Source organism: Syngnathoides biaculeatus, chromosome 11 (genome assembly GCF_019802595.1).
Source record: "Syngnathoides biaculeatus isolate LvHL_M chromosome 11, ASM1980259v1, whole genome shotgun sequence".
Lineage (NCBI taxonomy): Eukaryota > Metazoa > Chordata > Actinopteri > Syngnathiformes > Syngnathidae > Syngnathoides > Syngnathoides biaculeatus.
Window position 1 is genome coordinate 10,030,142 of NC_084650.1, and position 23,489 is coordinate 10,053,630.

Genomic DNA, 23,489 nt, shown 5'->3' on the forward strand with positions numbered 1-23,489 from the left:
TCTATGACACAAACCCAAATGACGTCAGCGGTATTGAACACAAAAATAAAAATCACGAGCTCATTCGGTCACACGCGTCTTTTTCCTTTGTCCTCTGATTTTAACCCGATGAAGAAGACCGGTCGGGAAGTGCAGCGTCGAACCTACAAAAAAACATTCTGAATCCTCTGCTGGTCTTTTAGTGACACCAAGTGTTCGCTTGGCATAGTGCTGTCAAAACAAGATGTACAGTTTTCATCGTCTTTTTTTTTTTTTTTTTTTGTAGCGAGTGAGTAAAATTTCCCTGTGCAGGCATTCATCATATTTTTGAACGCTTGCAGTTTTCATTTCATGCCACTGCAAATAATTCCTTACAAAGAACGACATACTGCTGCACATCTGGCTTTTAAAAGTGTGGCCGACACCTGAAAGAAAGGACGGCTTCCAAAAATGAAAGCCTGACTCCACCGTTGAGTCGCAAAAGTCAAAATTGACTGCTGAGCCCCGTGAGTTTGTTTCAGAAGTTTGAATTCAATTTGAGAATAAGATTAAAACTTGAACGTCACCAGGTACAATTGGTGACAAATTATTAAGAAGGGTGGACAGAATCGTTTCCTGCAAGGGTCATTTGTTGCTGAGTCCGGAAGGTTTTGTTGCAAACAGCAATTTGAACTTGCCTGAGTGAAAAAGAAAATGAAGTCACGCCACAGTTGTTATGCGCAATCTTTTCATTTCCTCACAGAATGAAAGAAATCCTTTTGTACCACAAAATTATTTTCCACGGACAACAACAAGTACTACATTGTTTCCTGTTGTTTTTTGGGGGGTTTTTTTTTAAGGCAAGCGTGTCATTGTTCCACAGGCATTTGGGGAAAACTCATGATTACAATGACGGAAGCGCTAGAAAAGTGGAACACATTCGGCATCGATATTTCCCGAACCGCAGCAACGTTCAGCACCGAGGTCAAAGGTCACACCGAAACCTGTCTGAACGAAAACATCATTGGACAGAAAATGACACACATGTCATTTGTTCATCAGACACCAACGAAGACTGGACTTGTGAAAATGAAGTGAACAACTGCATGTGCATTTGGAGTCGTCTCAACAGCAGCAGACGAGAGCAAAATGTTGCCGCTTGTTCTAAATTCGAGCTGCAGTTTCTGAAATTCTTCATCTACGAACCCATCCATCAATTTGTTTCTCAGTTTGTCTCAAACTAATTGTTCTTCCAAACTCTTTTTGTCTTACTAAAAACAACCCTGAACACTTATTTGACCGAGTAGCAATGCTCACAACTGCTCCTTTTCAGACGCTGCTTTCAAGCGATTTAGTTGCCAAACATATTTCCTAAAAATCTCAAGAGGAATAATATTCAGGGCAAAATCATTCGAGTCCATTTAAGTTCTTCGCTCACCGACGTGAACATGTCCGCCATTGCTGATGCCTTGGCCGGCTATCTCTCTTTCATTTCGAGCAACTATCCCTTGACAGAATGCTGAAATTGTTTTTTTTTTTTTTTTTTTTTTTTTTTTTTGCAACAAAACGGACAACGTGTTGCTCCAGCTTCTTCCTGGGAGGCTCGTGAAAGAGCTGTTTTTTTTTCTCTTCCCCCCCCCCACACATACACACAGTAAATCTGATATACTTTACATTATTAATTCTCCAGCAGTGTGCGCTTTCAAAACAGCCATAATTCCACCTTGACTCCAAAGACTCAAATCGGACCCTTATACTCTGCAATGATAGGTGGGTGTCAAATCTGCCTGATGTTTAAACTAAAATCTTGAAGAAATTGCACTACAACGACTTTGTGGTCACATGATGTGGAACAACGTATGTGAAAGTCTTCAGTCTGGATTCAGGGCAGACCACTCAACTGAATGGGCCCTTGGGGGGAAAAAAAAATGACAAAGATCTTCTAAAAGCTCTGGACTGCAACACAGACCAAGACAAATGTTCGTCGACCTTAGTGCTGCCTTTGATCCCGTCAATCACAACATACCACTAGATTGCTTCGAAACATCTATCAGTACAAGAGGCCGGGCACTTTCTTGGTTGAGCTCGTATCTCTTAGAAGGGAGGCACTCTGGAAGTCAGGATAATGTGATTTCTATGTTTAATTATGTCATTTGTGGCGTACCGCAGGGATCGTTGCTCATCCCTCTCCTTTTCAGCATTTCTAAGATGCCGCTTGGCAGTATCATATGCAGATATAATATTACCTTTCGCAGTTCTGCCAACCATACTCAGCTGTTCATCCATTAAAATGAACTAGCCCACCCGATTGCCCTAATATGGAGTCGTGTCTGACTGAAGTCAAACCGTGGCTGTTCTTTTTTTTTTTTTTTTTTTTTTTTTTTACTCCTTAACATTGAATCTGAAGCTGTTGCCGTTTCCTGTTGCTGCACCAACTAACTGGGAATAAATCAGAGGTGGCCCATGGAAGATTCTGCCATGACCCACCAGGGCCAGGTCCCAAAGAAAAAACTACCAAAGGAGTCTACCATGCGATGCCTTTTCTCTTTTAAATGACCACAAAGCAGTCTTCATCAACATTGTAAAGCAGCAAAGTGTCAGATTAATGTTGCCCATTCCACAACAATCTCAGCCAAGTAATTTAACGTTCAATCTAGCAGAATGTTTACAGAAAGAGAAAAATTAACTTTGACCGTGAGCACACACAAAAAGCCTCAAGAAAATAGGTTCACATCTAAAAAAAAATGTCGATGAGAATGAATTTCTATTATGTATGAGCAAACGAAGGAGGTAGGAAAATTGTAAAAAATATTGATAGAACAAAGGTCATCAGTGTCTTCCTCAGTTAAAGCTGACTGGACCTCTTCAAAGAGGCTTATCAGTACAAGTTCAAAGTGCTGCTATACAAAAAAAGTGCGGTCAAGTTCGATGAAAAATATGATTTGTCTTTTCAAGCAGAGGTAGGAAATAGGAGCATAAGCCATTGCAAAAACATTTTAATCTGCTAAAAGGTTCCTACCTCGAGTGGGTCGAAAGAATCACAAAGCCCGTCGTCGAAGCCGCCGGGATTCTTGGGGAGCGTCCGGTCGGCGAGCAGCGTGTCGTCGTCGTAGGAACGCACAAAGTTGAAGTCGCTGGTCCTGGAGCCCGTCGTCAAGTAGGCGTCGTAGTTGTAGGCGCTGCGTAAAGTGGCCGTGCCGTCCACATCTGCGTAATTAGGAGGGAGATACGCGCCGGGGACGGCGAGCGCTCCGTCCAACAACAGTCGGGGCTTTCTCCTGCGACAAAAGCTCACGGCCAGGACCGCCACCATGAAGGTCAGAAAGAAGGTGGACACCGACACCAGCGCCACCAGCAGATAAAAGGTGACTTTGGAATTCTTCTCACGCTCCTGGGAAGAAACGTCCTTCAGTTCCGGCGGCAGCTCGGACAAGTTGTCGGAAAGGAGGAAATACACCGAGCAGGTGGCGGAGAGAGGGGGCTGCCCGTTATCTTTCACCGCCACCATCAGGTTCTGTCTCATGCCGTCAGATTCGGAAATGTCCCGCCGGGTCCTGATCTCTCCGCTGTGGAGCCCCACCGTGAAAAGTCCCGGATCCGTGGACTTGACGATATGATAGGACAGCCGGGCGTTCTGTCCGGAGTCGGCGTCCACCGCGATGACTTTGGACACCAGCGAGCCCCCCTGGGCGGCTTTGGGGACCAGCTCGGTCACCGAGGAGTCGCCGTCCGGGGCGGGGTACAGAATCTGAGGAGAGTTGTCGTTCACGTCCCGTATCCACACGCTGACGCTCACGTTGCTGCTCAGCGGAGGAGAACCCTTGTCTCTGGCCACCACCTGGACTCGGAAACTCCTCAAGTCTTCGTAATCCAAGGAGCCCACGGCGCGGACCTCCCCCGTGTCTCCGTCCACCGCTACGTAGGAGGACGCCGGGGCGCCGTTCACCTCCGCGCCCGCCAGCAGAGAATAAATCACCGTGCCGTTCTGCCTCCAGTCGGGGTCTCGAGCGCTCACCCGACACAAGGCCGAGCCGGCTTTGTTATTTTCGCTGACGTAGGCGCTGTAGGACTCTTGCTGGAACACGGGCGGGTTGTCGTTGACGTCGGCCACCGACAGGCCCAGACTTTTGCTTGAGGACAGAGGAGGAGAGCCCTGGTCGCTGGCGCCGATTGTGATGTTGTAATGCGACACGAGTTCACGGTCCAGCTCTCCGCTCGTCACCAGAGAATAATAGTTCTTGATGGAAGGAACTAACTTGAAGGGGACGTCTTGTTGGATGGAGCAGCGGACCTCTCCGTTCTGCTCCGAGTCTCGGTCCTGCACGTGGATGATGCCCACCTCGGTGCCGGGGGGCGCGTCCTCTGCCACCGGATCGGTCAGCGACTTTATGCTTATAACTGGGGCGTTGTCGTTCACATCCGTGATTTCTATTCTAACTTTAGCATAGGACGTCAGTCCTAAACCATCTTTCGCTTGGACTTTCATTTCAAACGAATTGTTTTCCTCAAAGTCAGTCTCACCTGCTATTTAAGTTCACCAGTTTTGGGATCAATTGTGATGATATTCGTGTCATCATTAGAAATGTGGCCAATATTGTAGGTCACATCCCCGTTGACGCCCTCATCAGCATCCGTCGCCCTCACCTGAATCACGACTGTACCCGGAGGAGAGTTTTCGGGCAGGCTGGCTTCATAAACGGCCCGACTGAAGACGGGCGCATTATCGTTGGCGTCCAGCACGGTGACGTGGATGACGACGGTTCCCGATTTCGGAGGCGAGCCGCCATCCAAAGCGGTCAGGAGCAAATGCATCTCACTGTGCTTCTCTCGGTCAAGCTTATTTTCTAAGACGAGTTCAACCTTGTTGTTGTCAACATCGAGAATAAAGTTGTCATTTCTTTGTAAAATATACCTCTGCACACTATTTTGGCCAACATCTGCATCATGAGCCTCCTCGATGGAAAAACGGCTGCCTTTTTCTGCCGACTCTCTTATTTCCATTTCAATTATTTTTTCACGAAATTTCGGAGGATTGTCATTTACGTCTTTCACATGAAGACTCACACGGTGGAGCTCCAAAGGATTCTCCAACACCAGATCCACTTTTAAGACACAGGACGGCTTCGTTCCGCAAATGCTTTCTCTGTCAATCCTCTCCGACGTGATCAAGTCCCCGGTGCTCAGATTAATCCCACAATAACGTCTCCGCGTCTCCTCAAAATCGAAGCGAGGCTTTCGGCCTGCAAACGTCACCAGATCCGCTCCAAGATCTTTTGCAATATTTCCGACAACGGAACCCTGTTTCACCTCCTCTGGAACAGAATAACTCAGATCTCCATCAACGAGGGGCAGCATCGCGATGAAGGAAACAAGGCAGAAGATTGGAACCAGCTCGAAAAATCCTTTGTCTCCCATCTCGACGCAAAACACCTCCGATGAGTTTGCAAATGGCCCCACAATAGAAGCGTTTCGTTCACGCAAATTAAATCAACAATGTTGCCACCAAACGGAAACGAATAGCGGCAGCGCAAAGAAACGCTTTGACCGACTTGCATTCGCAAATGCTGGCAAATGTGCCCCCAGTCACGGGTGGAGTGGAGCGTGGAGATTCCGGTCTGCGGGCCGAGAGCGACATCATCAGTCTAGTTTCTGTTCTTACGCTGTGAAGAAACGCCTTCAGTCAAGCAAAAGCGATTGTTTGCATCTACTCGCTTACATCCACTCGGACGGAGAAATCGTAAATGTCTGGCAATGAAAAGGTGTTGGAAAAGTCTCCAAGTACTTTGTTCGTTCCCAATTCAAAATGCTCCGTTCAAACTAAAAGGAGAGATCCCAAAATACAAAAAACAAAAAAAAAAACAAAAAAAACGACAGTGTTTTATAACTTGCCAAAAAAAAAAAAAAAAAAACCGACAGTGTTTAATAACTTGCCAACAAAAATAAAAAAAACCTTTATAGTTTTAAGATTATAACGTGCCATTTTTGGATCATAATAATATAAAGCAGTCACTTGTGGTTTAGTGGCACACACGTCTGACTTTGGTGCAGGCACCGGTTCAGTTCCCAGTCAGTGACGGTGTCGACATGCAACCCGCAACACCAGTTAAGGATGTGGTCGATTGGCTCCGGCACTCCAGTGACGCCTGTGAGGATATGCGGCTTGGAAAACGAAGGGATGAATAATAACAATATAGTCCTTGTTGTTAAGGCCAGTATTATTACTATTATTATTGGCAGTCATGCCTGAGACGTTTTCTTCAAAATGTAATGTTTGTAATTACGCATAGTATTTTTTTCAAAACAACAACAACAACAAAAAAAAAAAGAAATCCTTATTTGCATCATAATTGAGTCGTGCCAAAGTTATCTCTGATTCAGGAACGAAATTTTGCCTGGTGCGCCTCCAAAATTAAGACGCATTCGTTTCGATCGTGTTTGATTCAAGTTGTTTTTTCATTGAATCAATATGAGGTAGAGAAATAATAATATTCCTTCTTTGGGGGGAATGCAGTATTTTGTACATGTGTTCCATATACACAACTTCGTGCGTTGCTCCTCCTGCAAGTGACAATGAGGCACGCAACTCACGTGGGTGCGTGCAGCGCGTCTCGCATGTTGACGCGCTCCAGTCCGCCTAAAGTTCGTCGAACCGCTGAAGCCAAAGGAGCAAAAACTGGCTACCAAGAAGCTTTTCGAGGAGCGCGAGGACTTTCAACCCCTGCGCCAAGCAGCCAGCCAAGAGGCCGAAAGGCAATTTTTTGGAAATGATTTATCGATGCTGTTGTTGATACGGTTCGTCCTGTTTTATTTGCCGTCAAACGACAGGCGTATTGTTGCATTTTGTCACGGCGGGAGAAACCAGTGCCAGGACCTTGACGCGTCCAAGAAATAAATACCCGATCCCAAGGACCGCTCACCTTCGCGGTCGTGAGGAGAGCCGGTGTGACGGTCTGAGCGCTCCCGTCACACCGGCTGCAGACCGAGCACATCTGGCCATTCCCCGGAAAGAAGGAGCGACACTTGCATGGGGGAACCCCAGATAACTTTGTCACCTCGGACAACTTCACTCTAAATGTTCAAGTAGCCAACTGCATCTGACATCTTATGAGAGTCGATGTTGGCCTCAAAGTAAAAGGAAGTTTCATCCGAAAAGTGAGTGCTGAGAATTTGGATTGTCTTGGTTGATTTCGACGCTATTTTGGTTTCTCTTTGTCACTTCTGTTGAAGGTGTGCGTGTCGGCTTCGAAGTCAGCCTGGCGTCTGCTGGCCTGAAGCCCAAAGGAGCTCGGGACCGCTGCAACCGGATCAGGACTTCCGATGACACGCGTCACGTTCTCAAGGGCTCCCCTAGCGGCAGGCCCATGTCAATACAAGCAGGAAGACGCCGGCTTCGTGCTCAGCAGTTCAAGGATCTCTGATTTCAGACATGAGCTGAGCTGGCAAGTAACGCGCTACATTTACTCCATTACATTGACTCAAGTAACATTTTCCTTAAATTGCACTAAGGAACTCTGTGAACTTTAAAGTCAACATACTTTTACTGGAGTATTTTTGTGAAGAATGATGCAGCTTCCTTGTTTTAATTCTTAATAATCATTCTTGGTGTGTGCCGCCTAATTTTTGAGTCCATCTTCGACATCTGCGTCATTTGACCAGAGATTTACCAATCACACGACGCAAGGCAGTCACATCACTCCTCACGTCTGCGAGACTCGAGCAAAACGACTAATTTTGGGGGGCAGAAACAGACACGCAATTGTTTAACAGACTCCAAATAATAATAATAATAATAACAGCTTCTATCATGCTGCTGTCACATTCTAATTGTCCAAACTTAGATGTTTCAGCCCACCTAAAAGTTGACAAAAAGACATTGCACTAAGTTACAGAATGTTTCCATTGTTGTTTTGGCAGTGGGGATGGCAAAATGAGCACAATGTGTAATGTGTAAAGGACAGTAAATATCTGTACCCGGCCTTTAAAGTACAAGACGAGTGAAATAAGACGTCGTTGTCACATCTGAAATTATTTTGGGAGGAGCCCAAAGCATTAAATAATTTAGTCAACTTTTTAGAGGTGACTTCAGGCTGGACTTTTTCGTATCTCTGAAAAGACCCCCCATTATCTTCAAAATGATCATCAAAGTCACTTGGACTTATTTCTACTTTCTTATGTTTGTTTTTTTTACCAAGCAAAACTGTTTCTCGCTGGATTTAAATGGCTGTAAATCAACAACTTTGTCGGAAAGTACATTGACCAAGTATTCATGACTGTTACAAAAAAGTCAAAATAAAAACGTGATTACAATGAGTCATCAAATTATACTGTAAAGTGGCATACTTTTTTTTTAAAGAAAGCATACCTCAAGAGGATCAAAAGAATCTTGAAGTCCGTCATCGAAGTCGCCGGAACTCTTGACCAGCGTCCGGTCGGCGGGCAGCGCGTCGTCGTCGTAGGAACGCACAAAGTTGAAGTCGCTGGTCCTGGAGCCCGTCGTCAAGTAGGCGTCGTAGTTGTAGGCGCTGCGTAAAGTGGCCGTGCCGTCCACATCTGCGTAATTAGGAGGGAGATACGCGCCGGGGACGGCGAGCGCTCCGTCCAACAACAGTCGGGGCTTTCTCCTGCGACAAAAGCTCACGGCCAGGACCGCCACCATGAAGGTCAGAAAGAAGGTGGACACCGACACCAGCGCCACCAGCAGATAAAAGGTGACTTTGGAATTCTTCTCACGCTCCTGGGAAGAAACGTCCTTCAGTTCCGGCGGCAGCTCGGACAAGTTGTCGGAAAGGAGGAAATACACCGAGCAGGTGGCGGAGAGAGGGGGCTGCCCGTTATCTTTCACCGCCACCATCAGGTTCTGTCTCATGCCGTCAGATTCGGAAATGTCCCGCCGGGTCCTGATCTCTCCGCTGTGGAGCCCCACCGTGAAAAGTCCCGGATCCGTGGACTTGACGATATGATAGGACAGCCGGGCGTTCTGTCCGGAGTCGGCGTCCACCGCGATGACTTTGGACACCAGCGAGCCCCCCTGGGCGGCTTTGGGGACCAGCTCGGTCACCGAGGAGTCGCCGTCCGGGGCGGGGTACAGAATCTGAGGAGAGTTGTCGTTCACGTCCCGTATCCACACGCTGACGCTCACGTTGCTGCTCAGCGGAGGAGAACCCTTGTCTCTGGCCACCACGTGGACTCGGAAACTCCTCAAGTCTTCGTAATCCAAGGAGCCCACGGCGCGGACCGCCCCCGTGTCTCCGTCCACCGCGACGTAGGAGGACGCCGGGGCGCCGTTCACCTCCGCGCCCGCCAGCAGAGAATAAATCACCGTGCCGTTCTGCCTCCAGTCGGGGTCTCGAGCGCTTACCCGACACAAGGCCGAGCCGGCTTTGTTATTTTCGCTGACGTAGGCGCTGTAGGACTCTCGCTGGAACACGGGCGGGTTGTCGTTGACGTCGGCCACCGACAGGCCCAGACTTTTGCGGGAGGACAGAGGAGGAGAGCCGTGGTCGCTGGCGCCGATTGTGATGTTGTGATGCGACACCAGTTCGCGGTCCAGCTGTCCGCTCGTCACCAGAGAATAATAGTTCTTGATAGAAGGAACTAACTTGAAGGGGACGTCTTGTTGGATGGAGCAGTGGACTTCTCCGTTCTGCTCCGAGTCTCGGTCCTGCACGTGGATGATGCCCACCTCGGTGCCGGGGGGCGCGTCCTCTGCCACCGGATCGGTCAGCGACTTTATGCTTATAACCGGGGCGTTGTCGTTCACGTCAGTGATTTCTATTATGACTTTAGCGTAGGATGTCAGCCCCAAACCATCTTTTGCTTGTACACTAATTTCAAATGAAATACTTTCTTCAAAATCAATGACACCAGTAACTTTAATTTCCCCCATTGTGGGATCAATAGAAAATAAATGATCATCTGAATCATGTCCAAAGTCATAGGTCACATCCCCATTGACGCCGTCATCAGCATCCGTCGCCCTCACCTGAATCACGATTGTACCCAGAGGAGAGTTTTCGGGCAGGCTTGCCTCATAAACGGCCTGACTGAAGACGGGCGCGTTATCGTTGGCGTCCAGCACGGTGACGTGGATGACGACCGTTCCCGATCTCGGAGGCGAGCCGCCATCGAAAGCGCTCAGGAGCAAATGCATCTCGCTGTGCTTCTCTCGGTCAAGCTTATTTTCCAAAACAAGTTCAACCTTATTGTTGTCAACGGCGAGAATGAAGTTGTCATTTCTTTGCAGATGGTATCTTTGAACAGCATTTTGTCCGATGTCTGCGTCGTGAGCCTTTTCAATGGAAAATCGGCTGCCCTTGTCTGCCGACTCACTTATTTCCATTTCAATCAAATTATTTTTGAACTTTGGAGCATTGTCATTTACATCCTGGATGTGAAGACTCACGCGATGAAGCTCGAGAGGATTTTCAAACACCAGGTCCATTTTCAGAATGCAAGACGGTTTCTTCCCGCAGAGGCTTTCTCTGTCAATTCTCTCCGCTGTGATCAAATCTCCGGTGCTCAGATTAATCCCACAATACTGTTTCCGTGTCCCTTCGACATCAATGCGGGCATTTCGTGCTGACAATGTCTTCGACTCGACGCCCAGATCTTTGGCAATATTTCCAACAACAGACGAGCTTTTCATCTCCTCCGGAAGAGAATAGCTCAGATCTCCGTGGACGGGGCACATCCGAACGACGACGGCAAAAAGAAGCATCAGCCGGCGCAGGGAGAAATTGTCCACTTCCATGCTGACGGAAATAATCCAACGTGTTCAATATCTCCTTTCCAAAGCAAAGCAAATCAAACGCAATGTTGCACACGATTCCTAACTTGACGCTCCTCGACGGAAAAACATCCACCAGGTTCAAACCATCCGCAGAAAGACAAAGCAACTGGAATCCGCGAGGCAAGAGGCGGACTGGCTGTGGGATCGCCTCCTACGAGCCGACAGCGACGCCAAGAGTCCGTTTTTAGCAACAGCACGTCATGCAACAGGATAGTGATAACGCGGAAGAGAGAGAGAAAGGGGGAAAAAAATCATTTGAATTCACTTAATTTAGACATGTTCATCGGTTGCACACGACTCAAAAGTGTTCAATGACTTTTCAGGGTAATAGTCGTAAATAATGCCATTTTTGCATTAAAATCGCGTGCAACCGATGGACAAGTTCAAATGAAGTCAATTCAAAGGATTATTCTTTTCAGCGTACTCCACCAATATTAACTAACACGTCAGTCGTGGCTTTGTGCCTTGTGCACGCGTGATGGACTCATGCAACATCTTAAATGTTAGCAAAACTAACACTTTCCCCAAATCTCTTCAAGTAAAATGTTCCATGGAGTGTTGACGTTGGGAAATATTAAAGTGCACAATTCCTCTGTGCTGAAAACGAAATTCAAGTTCCGTTCGGGAGCGGCTCGGTTTTTCAGCACCACGGACAGTACCCGCGTATTTGAGCTGCCCCTGAAAGAAAGGTCAGAGTTCACAACTGCGGGCCTCACCCTGTTACCCGCATTGTCCCGGAATGCTGCTGCGAGTCAAACCAGAGACATTCTCACAATTTGCTTTCAAAAATTTTCCTTTGTCATATTTTCGGACAAAATGACACGGGCAAAGCGCAATGAGGGCAATTTGATTCATCCAGGGAAGGGTCAAATGAAACAAAGTTGCACAAAATAAGGACACTCATTTTTGGTTTTTTTTTTTCTTAATTCCTGCACCCATAACACCATATGAAAACGTATGAAATCTAAATTGGAACTGCCAAGACTGCATGAAAGAACGAACGTGAGAAAATGAGACAATTCAGTTCCACTTCTGTATTCCGAGCACAAACTGAGAATTCGTCACAACACAACACGTACGTGTAATAGATGAAAATGTGACTTATGAATAAATGCCAACACTTGGTTCCATGCACAAAGAGGTTTTTGTTGCATTTTATTTACAATGTCCTAAAGACGTCACGTGAAGGCTAATCAGAGCCAGACTTCAGAGGACAAGCAAAGCTGCACGGAACATGATTGGATCAGTATTTTTATGTATTCATTTTTATACTGCTTTTATGTATGCACTGACACAGGAGAGGTTCTCCTGTTTCGTTTTACAGTTATATAATGACAATAAAAGGCATTTCTTCATTCATTCAGACACTTCTTACTAGCTTCCTTGGAGCGGAACCATTTCCGCAATAAAGAGGGACAAAACAGCATGTTTCCGGCAATCGGCTTTCAAAATAAAACACCAACAATCGGCTTTCAAAATAAAGAAAATCCTCAATCCGAACTATGTTTGTGAACAAGACAATCTAGATTTTCTTGACACTGTTGCAATTGTTTGACATTGCCAAACAAGTCAGCGGCTACGACTGACGCGGTCCTCTCATCGTTTAATTTTCACTCAAACGATCACGACAGTGAAACGAAGCCTGAGGTAGAAGGACAGACAGTAGCATCTCCAATCCAGAGACTGGTTCATGTTGAGCAATCATGTATTTCCTGCTTCAATGTACAGTTTTGTATGATGACAATAAATGGGATTCATTCATTCATAGTTTATCTTAATCTGTACAATTACAGATGTTGGTCATTGTTGCAGACCTAACGAGACAACGTTAAGTACCAAATGTGCAGGAAAAGTAGCAAGAAGTGAATCAAGAAAAGAAAGCTGAATGAATTTCAATCATTTAAAGCACAGGTGTCAAACTCAAGCCCCGGGGACCAGATCTGGTCCGTTACATGATTTTATGTGGCCCGCGAAGACAAATCACGTGTCAACTTCCATGATTCTTGTTCAAATCTGTACCAAGATTTCAAATTGTCACATCATAAATAAGACATTTCAATCATTTTTAACAATAGTTGAAAAACCTATTAACCTTGATTCCCCAACGAGTTCATAAATTTCATGTGTAAATATGATGAAGCGATGAAAGATTATGATTTCACTCATGACTGCCCTTTGAGGGAAACTGACTACAATGTGGCCAGCGAAAAAAAAAAAAAAAACAGTAGTTTGCCAACTGTGATTTAAAGAATGGAGTTGCTCACATTTGATTCAAAGGAAAATAAATGACTCCTACCTTTTCAGAGGAGTCAAGATCCTCAAAAGGATCGTCAAAGTCGCCGAGACTCTTGGGGAGCGTCCGGTCGGCGGGCAGCGCGTCGTCGTCGTAGGAACGCACAAAGTTGAAGTCGCTGGTCCTGGAGCCCGTCGTCAAGTAGGCGTCGTAGTTGTAGGCGCTGCGTAAAGTGGCCGTGCCGTCCACATCTGCGTAATTAGGAGGGAGATACGCGCCGGGGACGGCGAGCGCTCCGTCCAACAACAGTCGGGGCTTTCTCCTGCGACAAAAGCTCACGGCCAGGACCGCCACCATGAAGGTCAGAAAGAAGGTGGACACCGACACCAGCGCCACCAGCAGATAAAAGGTGACTTTGGAATTCTTCTCACGCTCCTGGGAAGAAACGTCCTTCAGTTCCGGCGGCAGCTCGGACAAGTTGTCGGAAAGGAGGAAATACACCGAGCAGGTGGCGGAGAGAGGGGGCTGCCCGTTATCTTTCACCGCCACCATCAGGTTCTGTCTCATGCCGTCAGATTCGGAAATGTCCCGCCGGGTCCTGATCTCTCCGCTGTGGAGCCCCACCGTGAAAAGTCCCGGATCCGTGGACTTGACGATATGATAGGACAGCCGGGCGTTCTGTCCGGAGTCGGCGTCCACCGCGATGACTTTGGACACCAGCGAGCCCCCCTGGGCGGCTTTGGGGACCAGCTCGGTCACCGAGGAGTCGCCGTCCGGGGCGGGGTACAGAATCTGAGGAGAGTTGTCGTTCACGTCCCGTATCCACACGCTGACGCTCACGTTGCTGCTCAGCGGAGGAGAACCCTTGTCTCTGGCCACCACCTGGACTCGGAAACTCCTCAAGTCTTCGTAATCCAAGGAGCCCACGGCGCGGACCTCCCCCGTGTCTCCGTCCACCGCGACGTAGGAGGACGCCGGGGCGCCGTTCACCTCCGCGCCCGCCAGCAGAGAATAAATCACCGTGCCGTTCTGCCTCCAGTCGGGGTCTCGAGCGCTTACCCGACACAAGGCCGAGCCGGCTTTGTTATTTTCGCTCACGTAGGCGCTGTAGGACTCTTGCTGGAACACGGGCGGGTTGTCGTTGACGTCGGCCACCGACAGGCCCAGACTTTTGCTTGAGGACAGAGGAGGAGAGCCCCGGTCGCTGGCGCCGATTGTGATGTTGTAATGGGACACCAGTTCGCGGTCCAGCTCTCCGCTGGTCACCAGAGAATAATAGTTCTTAATGGAAGGAATTAACTTGAAGGGGACGTCTTGCTGGATGGAGCAGCGGACTTCTCCGTTCTGCTCCGAGTCTCGGTCCTGCACGTGGATGATGCCCACCTCGGTGCCGGGCGGCGCGTCCTCTGCCACCGGATCGGTCAGCGACTTTATGCTTATAACTGGGGCGTTGTCGTTCACGTCAGTGATTTCTACTATAACTTTAGCGTAGGATGTCAACCCTAAACCGTCTTTAGCTTCTACTCTCATCTCATAGGAAGTTCTCTCCTCAAAATCAGTCACACCTGTTACCTTAATTTCACCCGTTGCGGCATCCATAAAGAAAACATTCACATTAATGCCAGACACGTGTCCAAAGTCATAGGTCACGTCCCCGTTGACGCCCTCATCAGCATCAGTCGCCCTAACCTGAATCACGATTGTACCCGGAGGAGAGTTTTCGGCCAGGCTGGCTTCATAAACGGCCTGACTGAAGACGGGCGCGTTGTCGTTGGCGTCCAGCACGGTGACGTGGATGACGACCGTTCCCGATCTCGGAGGCGAACCGCCATCGAAAGCGGTCAGGAGCAAATGCATCTCGCTGTGCTTCTCTCGGTCAAGCTTATTTTCCAAAACAAGTTCAACCTTATTGTTGTCAACGGCGAGAATAAAGTTGTCATTTCTTTGCAGATGGTATCTTTGAACAGCATTTTGTCCGATGTCTGCGTCGTGAGCCTCCTCAATTGCAAATCGGCTTCCTCTCTCAGCAGACTCCCATATTTCGATTTCGATTAAATTCTTTTTGAAATGCGGCGGGTTGTCATTTATATCCAGAATGTGGAGACTTACGCGATGCAGCTCGAGGGGATTTTCCAGAAGCAGATCCACTTTGAGCACACACGACGGCTTCTTGTCGCAAAGGCCTTCTCTGTCAATCCTCTCCACCGCGATCAAATCTCCGGTGCGCAAATTCACCTCACAAAAACGCTTCCGAGCGTCCTCCGACTCAATCCGGGCTTTTCGAGAAGATAACGTGCCCAGGTCGGCTCCGAGATCTTTGGCTATGTTTCCGATGGCAGACGAGCGCTCCATCTCCTCCAAAAGCGAATAGCTGAGATCCGCCTGGACCAGGGGCAGCGTCAGCAGCAAAGCGCAAATGCACACGACGGGGCCCGCCGCTGAAACGCCTTTGTCTGCCATTGTTGCGAGAAAACGCCGTCGTGCAGCGCTCTCCAAACACAGTGCGTCGGGACTGGAAATTCGGTGGGAATGCTTCTTTTCGATCCGCCGACGAGGACGACGACGGCGGCGACGGCGGCGAAAGGCGAGAAAAAAATGAAAAGATTCTTGGAGCGGCTCCAGTTCGGCAACGAGCTGGCGGAGATTTGTCAGCTCGCAGCGTCACCAACTGTCCCGTCACGCTCTGTGCAGCTGCTCTTCGTCGCACGGACGAGAAATGCTCGTCGGCGTCGCTCAGAGAATTCAAGAACACTTTCACACTGCATCTGTTGTACAGTAGCATGTTTGCACTGCACGGGGGGCTTTCGTTGCGGTTGACAGGCCTTCAAACGGAACACACGCATGTAACAGGCCCTGCTTCGATTGGTTGGATACACAATATCAAAATAATATGGACAAAGTATTTCTACGTGATGATTAATTCCTGTGAAATATGTGGCGGAATATTGTTGCAACCGAAACCAACATTTAAAAAGAAAAGCTTCTGAGTCAAGTTAAGGACAACAATCATAATCAGAAGAAGAAAAGGGATGAACATGAATAATTTATGTGCTCAAATTGACATTTCCATTTTTTCATCCTTTTGGAAAGAATATATATATACATATACACACAATAATTTGCCACCATAAAATCTTTTACGATGTCATATGCTCGGGTTACTTTTCGTCCGACTTAAATATACAAAAGCTAAACTATACTTCATTCATTCATAACAATAATAATCCGTATTTTTATGGAGTGTGACAATATTGCAAGATTCATCCTCCGCCAGCGAGCTTCCACATGTTAGCAGTCAGGGGAAGAAATAAATATATTCCGGCGTCAGAGACAACAACCATTTTGCAAAATTATAATTTCGATTCGCGCGTTTGTCCGTGCGGCTCAACAGCGATGCGGGAACAAAAAAATAATAATAATATGGGGGGGGGGGAGCGACGAAGAGGAGCGACAAGCAGCTTGCTTGTCTCGCGACTGCACCCAAAAACCTTTCCACCTGCACGTCAACGTTTGTCAGTCTTGAATAGTTTGAATTTGCTCGAAATCACCATGTCATCGAACAAGCAAACGGTTTTGAGGACGTTGATACACATTGATAAATAATCACAATAATTAAATGTCATCTTTCCTTGTCTTTGTGAGTCAAACCAACCGTCGCATTTCAGCCGCATATTAAAGGGCACATTTGGACTTTGCTGTCATGAAAAACCGCCCCAGTTTTCAGTCATCTTCAAGTCAGCAATTTCTTTGTTTTCAACTTCAATCCATCGATTATCTGAGCCGCTTATCCTCACTGGGGTCACGGGAGTGCTATACGAGCTAAATTCGGGCAGGGGGCGGACAATACCCTGAACGAGTTGCCAGATTTTGAGCGAAAAAAAAAAAAAAAAAAACTAAAAATATTTATTTGACCAATAAAACGTAACACGGTGCCGTCGCGAGTTCTGCCGTGTCTGGGATGATTTGGACCCCGAGACTGTCCATTGACTGCATGGAAATTGTTACGACGAAGGGCAAGGTCCAACCCGGAGGGAGACCGCCGGATCCCACGAGAAAGTGGCCGGGATGTCTGGAGAAAAACGAAAAAGAAAAGAAAGTACAGGAGTTACCGGTTCTGGCTCGGGGGCGAGGTGTGCGACTCCTGTTGGAGCCTTGAGCTAGACCCGAATCTTGCTTGCCAAACCGCACTTGTGCGTGCGCGTCGCCGAAGGTGGGCACACCGGGCACGGGAGCTTTTATCCGTTCACCTTTTTCTTTGTCTTTTTCTTGCTCTTGCCTGTCATCCACTCCGCCGGCAAAACCGAAGCTCTTCCAGTTCGCGCCTTAAATGGGCTGATCGGCGCCCTTCTGGAGGTCAGGTGACCACGGACTAAACCATTATTGCTGATTGCAAAAGTATTTCATGATGAATGACGATTCTGACATGAATGAGTCAGCAGCTGTGTGGAAAGAGGGTTGATGTGGCAGATTTTTGTTGATCTGAGTGTTAATATACATTTTGCACATTTGTTCCTTAAAATCCTCTCAATTGTGATTTGGTATTTTCGGGGGAGGAGCTAAAGGGTATTTAACGGCCGCGGTTGCGGAGCTTCGGTTTTGCTCAGCCTTGTGACGTCGCTGAACCCGAGTTCTACCAATTATGCGTCCTTTCAACTTTTTCATTCACTGTACATGTTTGAGCCATACTTCTGCTGCTGCTGCTGCTGTTTTGGGGCTTGGTGAAAGAGAAATCACGACACGTAGTATAGAACCTTTCCAACGGAGCCAGATATTATTCTGAAAGTGAACCCGTGCCATTTAGTCAGAATAAAAAAAACGATCGTCTCAAAAAAGGCAGAAGATCGCCGGCCTTCTGTGATATCTGCTGAACGAGAGATTGCTGTAACCCCCCCCCCCCCCCCCAATAAAGTAAACGTGTGTGCCCCATCCTTGAGTTGCAAGATGTCTCTTCCCCGTTTCCAAACCTGTCGATGAATTGCGTTGTGATGTGTTGCCCAGAAGATGGCGCCTCCTACTCACGACCCCTCCGAACGACACTTGCCGTTTAAGATATTTATTTATTTAGATATTTATGTATTTTTTTTATTTATTTCCTCGGCACCCACAGGCTCGTGCGTTACGAGGTCGATGTTGACAGGAAATCGGCGTGAAAAGAAAAATGCAGCTCTGCTGGAGTGCAATTGTGTCTCAATGCAGTCATCCTTGTATGACACACATTCCACCGCGTAGTCTCACAAGTAATGCTGATTTATATTTTTAATGTGTAACTTCAATTTACCGGATGATAACAATAACACAATGAGCACCTTTCAAGTCGCACTGGCAGTCCCTCGGACAGACGTCGAAGCAGCTTTGGACTGCTTATTTCCAACAAAGTGTTTGTCAGTATTCAGACAAATTTGAGCACACGGCTAAAGGCTCGTGACGATTCAAAGGAAATGAAATCCCGATAAATTCTCTTCTGGATAACAAAGGGCGACCGGAGTTGGAATTTTTCCAGGCAGCAGAGTCTTTTCTCCACCCCCTGCAGTGTCCACGTGACGCGTGTTTTGACTTGAATTCATCTCGCCATCTTCCTCCTGATCTTCAATTTTTCCGTCCTTTCTTTTCCGGGGCAGCCGGATGACCTTTGAGTCACTGCGGATGACGTCAGCGCTCAGGGTCGACGCGTCCACCTGCTTTAAAACGCACCTCATTCCTGGTGCATGCGGTTGATATGTTATATTTTCAGACAAAATACACTTTCTTTGATTTCATTGGAATGCTTTTGCCCTCTGCACATAGCTTCATTTAAATAAACAGATCTTTGCTCGTTCATTCCTCCCTGCAGACTGGACATTTATTTTCAACATTTGCGCCAGGATCTCTCCCAGCGTGTAACTAAAAAAAAAAAAAGACAAACATTGATGGACAGGCGTGATGAAGCATTTCCTCTGGGCCAACATGAACTTTTGAACATATCTCCGAAATCCCAAATGAGATGAAAACAAGACGGACTGCTCGAGATGAGTCAAGAGCAGCATTAACATTGCTTTCCTTGAATTATAAATGTGGAAAAGTGACACAAACAAGAACGAGAAGATGACTTCCTTGTAAATGTACTTAAGTCAAAAGGCAAAACCTCTTTGCATTTTAGCATTCTGCTAATTTGTCATTTGAAAAAAAATGCTGGTCAAAACTCCTCGAAACATAAATATGCTCTCGTACAAATGGAGAGGGCCAAAATTGAAAGTTGGACTCCCACGTATGTCAAATTGAGTGTTTGGGGAGTTAACGCATTCATTCTCACGCCTTTTGCAACAAAAGTACATCTGACATTTAAGATGAGGAATATTGTGTTGCAAACTGGGATTCATCTGAGCAATTCATCCGGACAAATGGTCTTGAATTTTGAAAAAAATTGAAGCGCAGCTGGGATCAATCAATAATTTGCATTCCTTATGAGAAGAGGCCTGAATATGATTCGTTTAGGCAACAGTGCTGATACAGTATATGCATTTTATTTTATAGCAGACATACCTTCTGGGGTCCAATAAATTGAATTAGCCACTCCGTCTAATGAGGTTCTTGTATTTCTGGAAGCTTCCATTCTCCAGGGGGCGTTGGGCACATATGCGAATGTGCATCAGACTAACAAGTAACAAGTAGAATTGCGGCTGCAGGTCAATCTGGTGGCAGCCCCGCGGGGAAAAAAGACGTGATTTCATTCCACAAATGGGATATTGTTCTGATCCAATAAAGAAATTAGCCCTGACAGGAAAGTATGGTTTGTCTGAAATCATAAATTGATTTGATCAGATGTTCTTTCGGATCAGTGGTTGCATTGTTTTCATTGACAGACCCAAATAATCACAAACCTTCATTTGGTTATTTAAAAAATTATTCTACAGTCTCGTCAGCGGCTTGTGAAAAGCGAATTAATTTCACTGCCGGCCCCAGTTTGCATTATTTCACGTCAAAAGCCGTCATTGGCCGTGAATGAATGTTAAGCAATATGAAGAAGCCCCATTAAAATTGCAAAATATTCTCCAAAAAGGCATCAGCGTGGTTATTTTCCACCTGCATTGTGATGCTAAGTCCACTAATCAGTGTTGAATTTCCATTGATTTTGTTCTCGAATGACTGTGAAATCAATTGATTTCAAGCAGAATATTTCATTTGCAGAGACAGGCCAAGTGGGCTTGAAGCGAGTCGAGAAAGAATAGGACAATGATTTCAATTTCATTTTTAAGAAAGAAAACTTTATTTGTGAGTTATAAACAAAACACGTTACCACTGTTTCCATGTAAATCAAATAAAAGGCAAAAGCGGAATGGAAATAAATGAAAGTCACTATTTCACAGTCACATTTGATGAGCGGGTGTACGATTATAAAGAAAGAAAGAAAAAAAAAAAAAACCCAAAAACTTCAAAACAGATCTGGGCTGGTCCTCGTCCAGACCGCACATTGCCACCAAAGTTCACCACCAAACACCGGGAAAGAATGACGGCATGAAAGCTCACTAAATACAAGCACTACATATACATTTCCCCACAGTTTTTTTGGGTGATTTTTTTTTTTTTATTAGTATTTTTTTGCAAGAATGAAAGGGAAACGATTGCTCATCATAGGATCATACATATTACATGTTACAATATTACAAGTGTTAGTTAGATCATCATGTCAAAAGCTGGACAGAGAGAGTGACTTTTTTTTGTTTTTTTTGTTTTTTTTTGTTTTCAAAAGCCTAAATAAAAATTTGGGAAAAAATGCATTAAAAACGTGTATATATATCACACTATAGCATTACAAATATCGAAAGGTTTAGTGGCTCCCATAGCACATCAGCAGAGCGTGACGTTTTGAATACATACTGTAGATGTTGGGCAGAGACAAGAGAAGTACATACAAGTATTTCCTGTGTGAGTTATGAAGAGAGAAAATAATGCAAAAAAAATAAAATCATTGCTATCTATTTATATATATATATTTCTCTATATAGTATGTGTTTCCTTAGAGCAGTACATGCAGCAGCCACTTCACGGAGTGACATCATCCCGAGCCGCAAAACTTTTGGGGGGCGGGGTGGGGGATGAGTTCCAGGCAGGAGAGGGAGGGCGACGGAGGCGAGTTTCAGCCTCATGGTCATCGATCGCCTCAGGACACGCGAGTGGGAACATTTTGCCATTCACGAGGGAGCCAATGATTATTATTCCATTTTTTTTTTTTTTTTTTTTTTTAGCAGGTTCACTAATTGGTGTGGAGACAATCAATCAAAAGCTAAATGCACAGCGTACGTAGAAGATTGATGATTAACAATCGACTTGAGGCGGAGGGAGGGGGGCAGGGGGGGGACAAGGGCACCTGCCACCTCGCTCCCTGCCCGCTTCCCCGACACCGTGACTCATCTCAACCCGTCTCCCGAGAGCGGCAACAAACCAAAAGTCATCAGCATCGTGTCGCATTAACCTGAAAAGCTATTTTGGAACTATTTTGCATTCGAAGCCGTGTATCTCCAGCCACCCCCCACCCCGGTCCCCTCACAAAATGGTCCACATCCACATTACTCCATGCTGCCGTCAGCACACCACAATGTTCAGAGCGGCCGTTTTTCCCGGGACAGGACCTGAGCGGGTGGGGGGAGACTCGTCAGGAGGGGCGGGACATGCAAGAATCGGTGGGAGGGCTCTCCACGTAAAATGGCAAAAACACGTACTGTGAATCTCTTCAGAGAATTGAGGAAAGGGAGGTTGACACGAAGAGGCCGTCAGCGGGGTTGTGGTTGCGGTAGCAAAGAAGGAGCACAAGCAGGTGAGGACTTGAAGCGCTTTCGGGTGAAGGCCGGTTGCTACCAAACATTCAAAGCGGGAAAGCTTTCAGCTTTGGCTGCAGCGTGGGGGCACGAGAAGAAAGGGCGCTACCAAAAATGTCAAGATTCCGATCGTCTTCTTCAGACTCCAGCGACTGATCGGCGGAGTCGACCGCCGGTTCTCTTCCCGTCGATCCGACCCGCTTGCGGCCTCCGCGTGGGGTTTCGCTCTCTCTGTCCTTTCGAAGCACGGAGCAAAAACGATGGCAAAGGGATGCGTCGTCCGTCCTCGCGGGTGACAAAAAGCCTCGTTTTCAGCTCCTCGTTTTCGTTCCTTTGCCTTTATTTTGTAATGTTTTCTTGATATTTTTGAAGCTTGTGTTAGCGCGTTGGATCGTGTGAGCGTGCACGCGTGCGCATCGGTCGCAATCACAGGAAACACTGTCGGTAGTAAAGTTAGGATTCTGCAGCAGTTTTGTTGGAAATGTTAGCCTTGGTTTCAGTGACTCTCCCCTGTGCTATTTACAAGTGTCGTGCGTCGACTGTCGACGTGGATGCGTGTACGTGTGTGTGTGTTGTGTTGTGTTGTGTATCCAGCTTCAGATTGCACACACTTGACTTTTTCCTTTTTCTTGGCTGGCACAGAGCTTGTACAAAGTTGTTTGTCTTGTCTGGCAGAGAACGATTTCTTTCTCGTGGTTTGGGGGAGGGGGTAATACAGAGGTGCCAACGTGCCCAGCGGGTTGCTCGAAGGGGGCGAAACGATCGGGGAGGGGATGAGGGTCAAAAGCGCTCCTGCGTTACGCGGGAGCAACATTTTGCTTGACTCGGGGGGTGTAGGCACATGGGAGCGTGGATGAAAATCAATCTTTTTATTGTTTCTGAAGGCAAGATCAATAATTGACCTCGGTGAGGAGTGACGGTAAAGGCCAGCCTAAAAGCAAAGCCAGTGGATGGACTTTGGTTGGTACCTCTGTTTTAGCAACACCCTTTTTTCTTTTCTTTGCCAATTTTCCCCGCTCGCTTCTTTACTCATCGTCATCTTTGCCCTTTTTGTCCTTCTTGTCCTTCTTCTTCTTTTTCTTCTTCTTGGCCTCCTCCTTCTTTCCGAAGGTGATAAAGTCGCTCTTGTCGTCCTCTCCTCCCTGGTTCTGTCTGATGGATATGATGGCGGGGGAGCCGGGGATGATGAACGCCTCCGGCGGAACGTCGCCCGCCTTCAGGTGCTGCGGGGGGCCGCCGGGACCCCCGGGGCCGTAGCGAAAGTGCCAACTGTTGCTGTCGACTCCGGCGCCCATCGGGGGTGACACCTCTCCCCCTTCAGCGTCTGAAATGAGAAGAAAGCCGCAATCCGTTATCCAATTGTCAAATCCGGGATCGATCAACGACTAACTTCTTTCCTATTGTCGCAGTACACCTTTTATTTCAATACATACATTCAAATTGGAGTTAATAATAAAATTATAACAATGTAAAAAAAAAAAAAAATAGAGAATCATATCAAAACTAGTGAAGCAGAAGGAAACATGTTGGAGGAAGTCACATGAGTGGATGCAGAGATAATACAGGTTAAATAATGGATGTCATCCATCCATCCATCCATCCATTTTCCTAGCCGCTTATCCACACAAGAGGAAGTCACATGAGTGGATGCAGAGATAATACAGGTTAAATAATGGATGTCATCCATCCATCCATCCATCCATTTTCCTAGCCGCTT

The 23,489-nt window shown here is 46.8% G+C and overlaps 2 protein-coding genes across 10 annotated transcripts in view; both read right to left on the reverse strand.

Moving 5' to 3' along the window:
* Window positions 1-2,881: 2,881 nt before the first annotated feature.
* Window positions 2,882-19,718, reverse strand: LOC133509005 (uncharacterized). Its single transcript, XM_061835619.1, is given in 8 exon segments — window positions 2,882-4,485; window positions 4,488-5,388; window positions 6,876-6,947; window positions 8,321-9,663; window positions 9,958-10,132; window positions 13,044-17,049; window positions 18,287-18,860; window positions 19,500-19,718. Coding segments are annotated over 6 exon segments (6,411 nt in total). The 5' UTR covers window positions 15,441-17,049; window positions 18,287-18,860; window positions 19,500-19,718; the 3' UTR covers window positions 2,882-2,962.
* Window positions 19,719-20,222: 504 nt separating this feature from the next.
* The window catches only part of LOC133508654 (protocadherin alpha-C2-like), a 62,653-nt gene continuing 59,386 nt past the window's right edge, over window positions 20,223-23,489 (reverse strand). For 5 of the 9 annotated variants that reach the window (XM_061834917.1, XM_061834920.1, XM_061834919.1 and 2 more), the window contains exon 4: window positions 20,223-23,096. In XM_061834917.1, the coding sequence (XP_061690901.1) occupies window positions 22,798-23,096 (299 nt within the window). In that variant the 3' untranslated portion in view covers window positions 20,223-22,797. The remainder of the gene's footprint in view (window positions 23,097-23,489) is intronic. The other 4 variants (XM_061834924.1, XM_061834923.1, XM_061834922.1 and 1 more) reach the window with 2 other exon arrangements.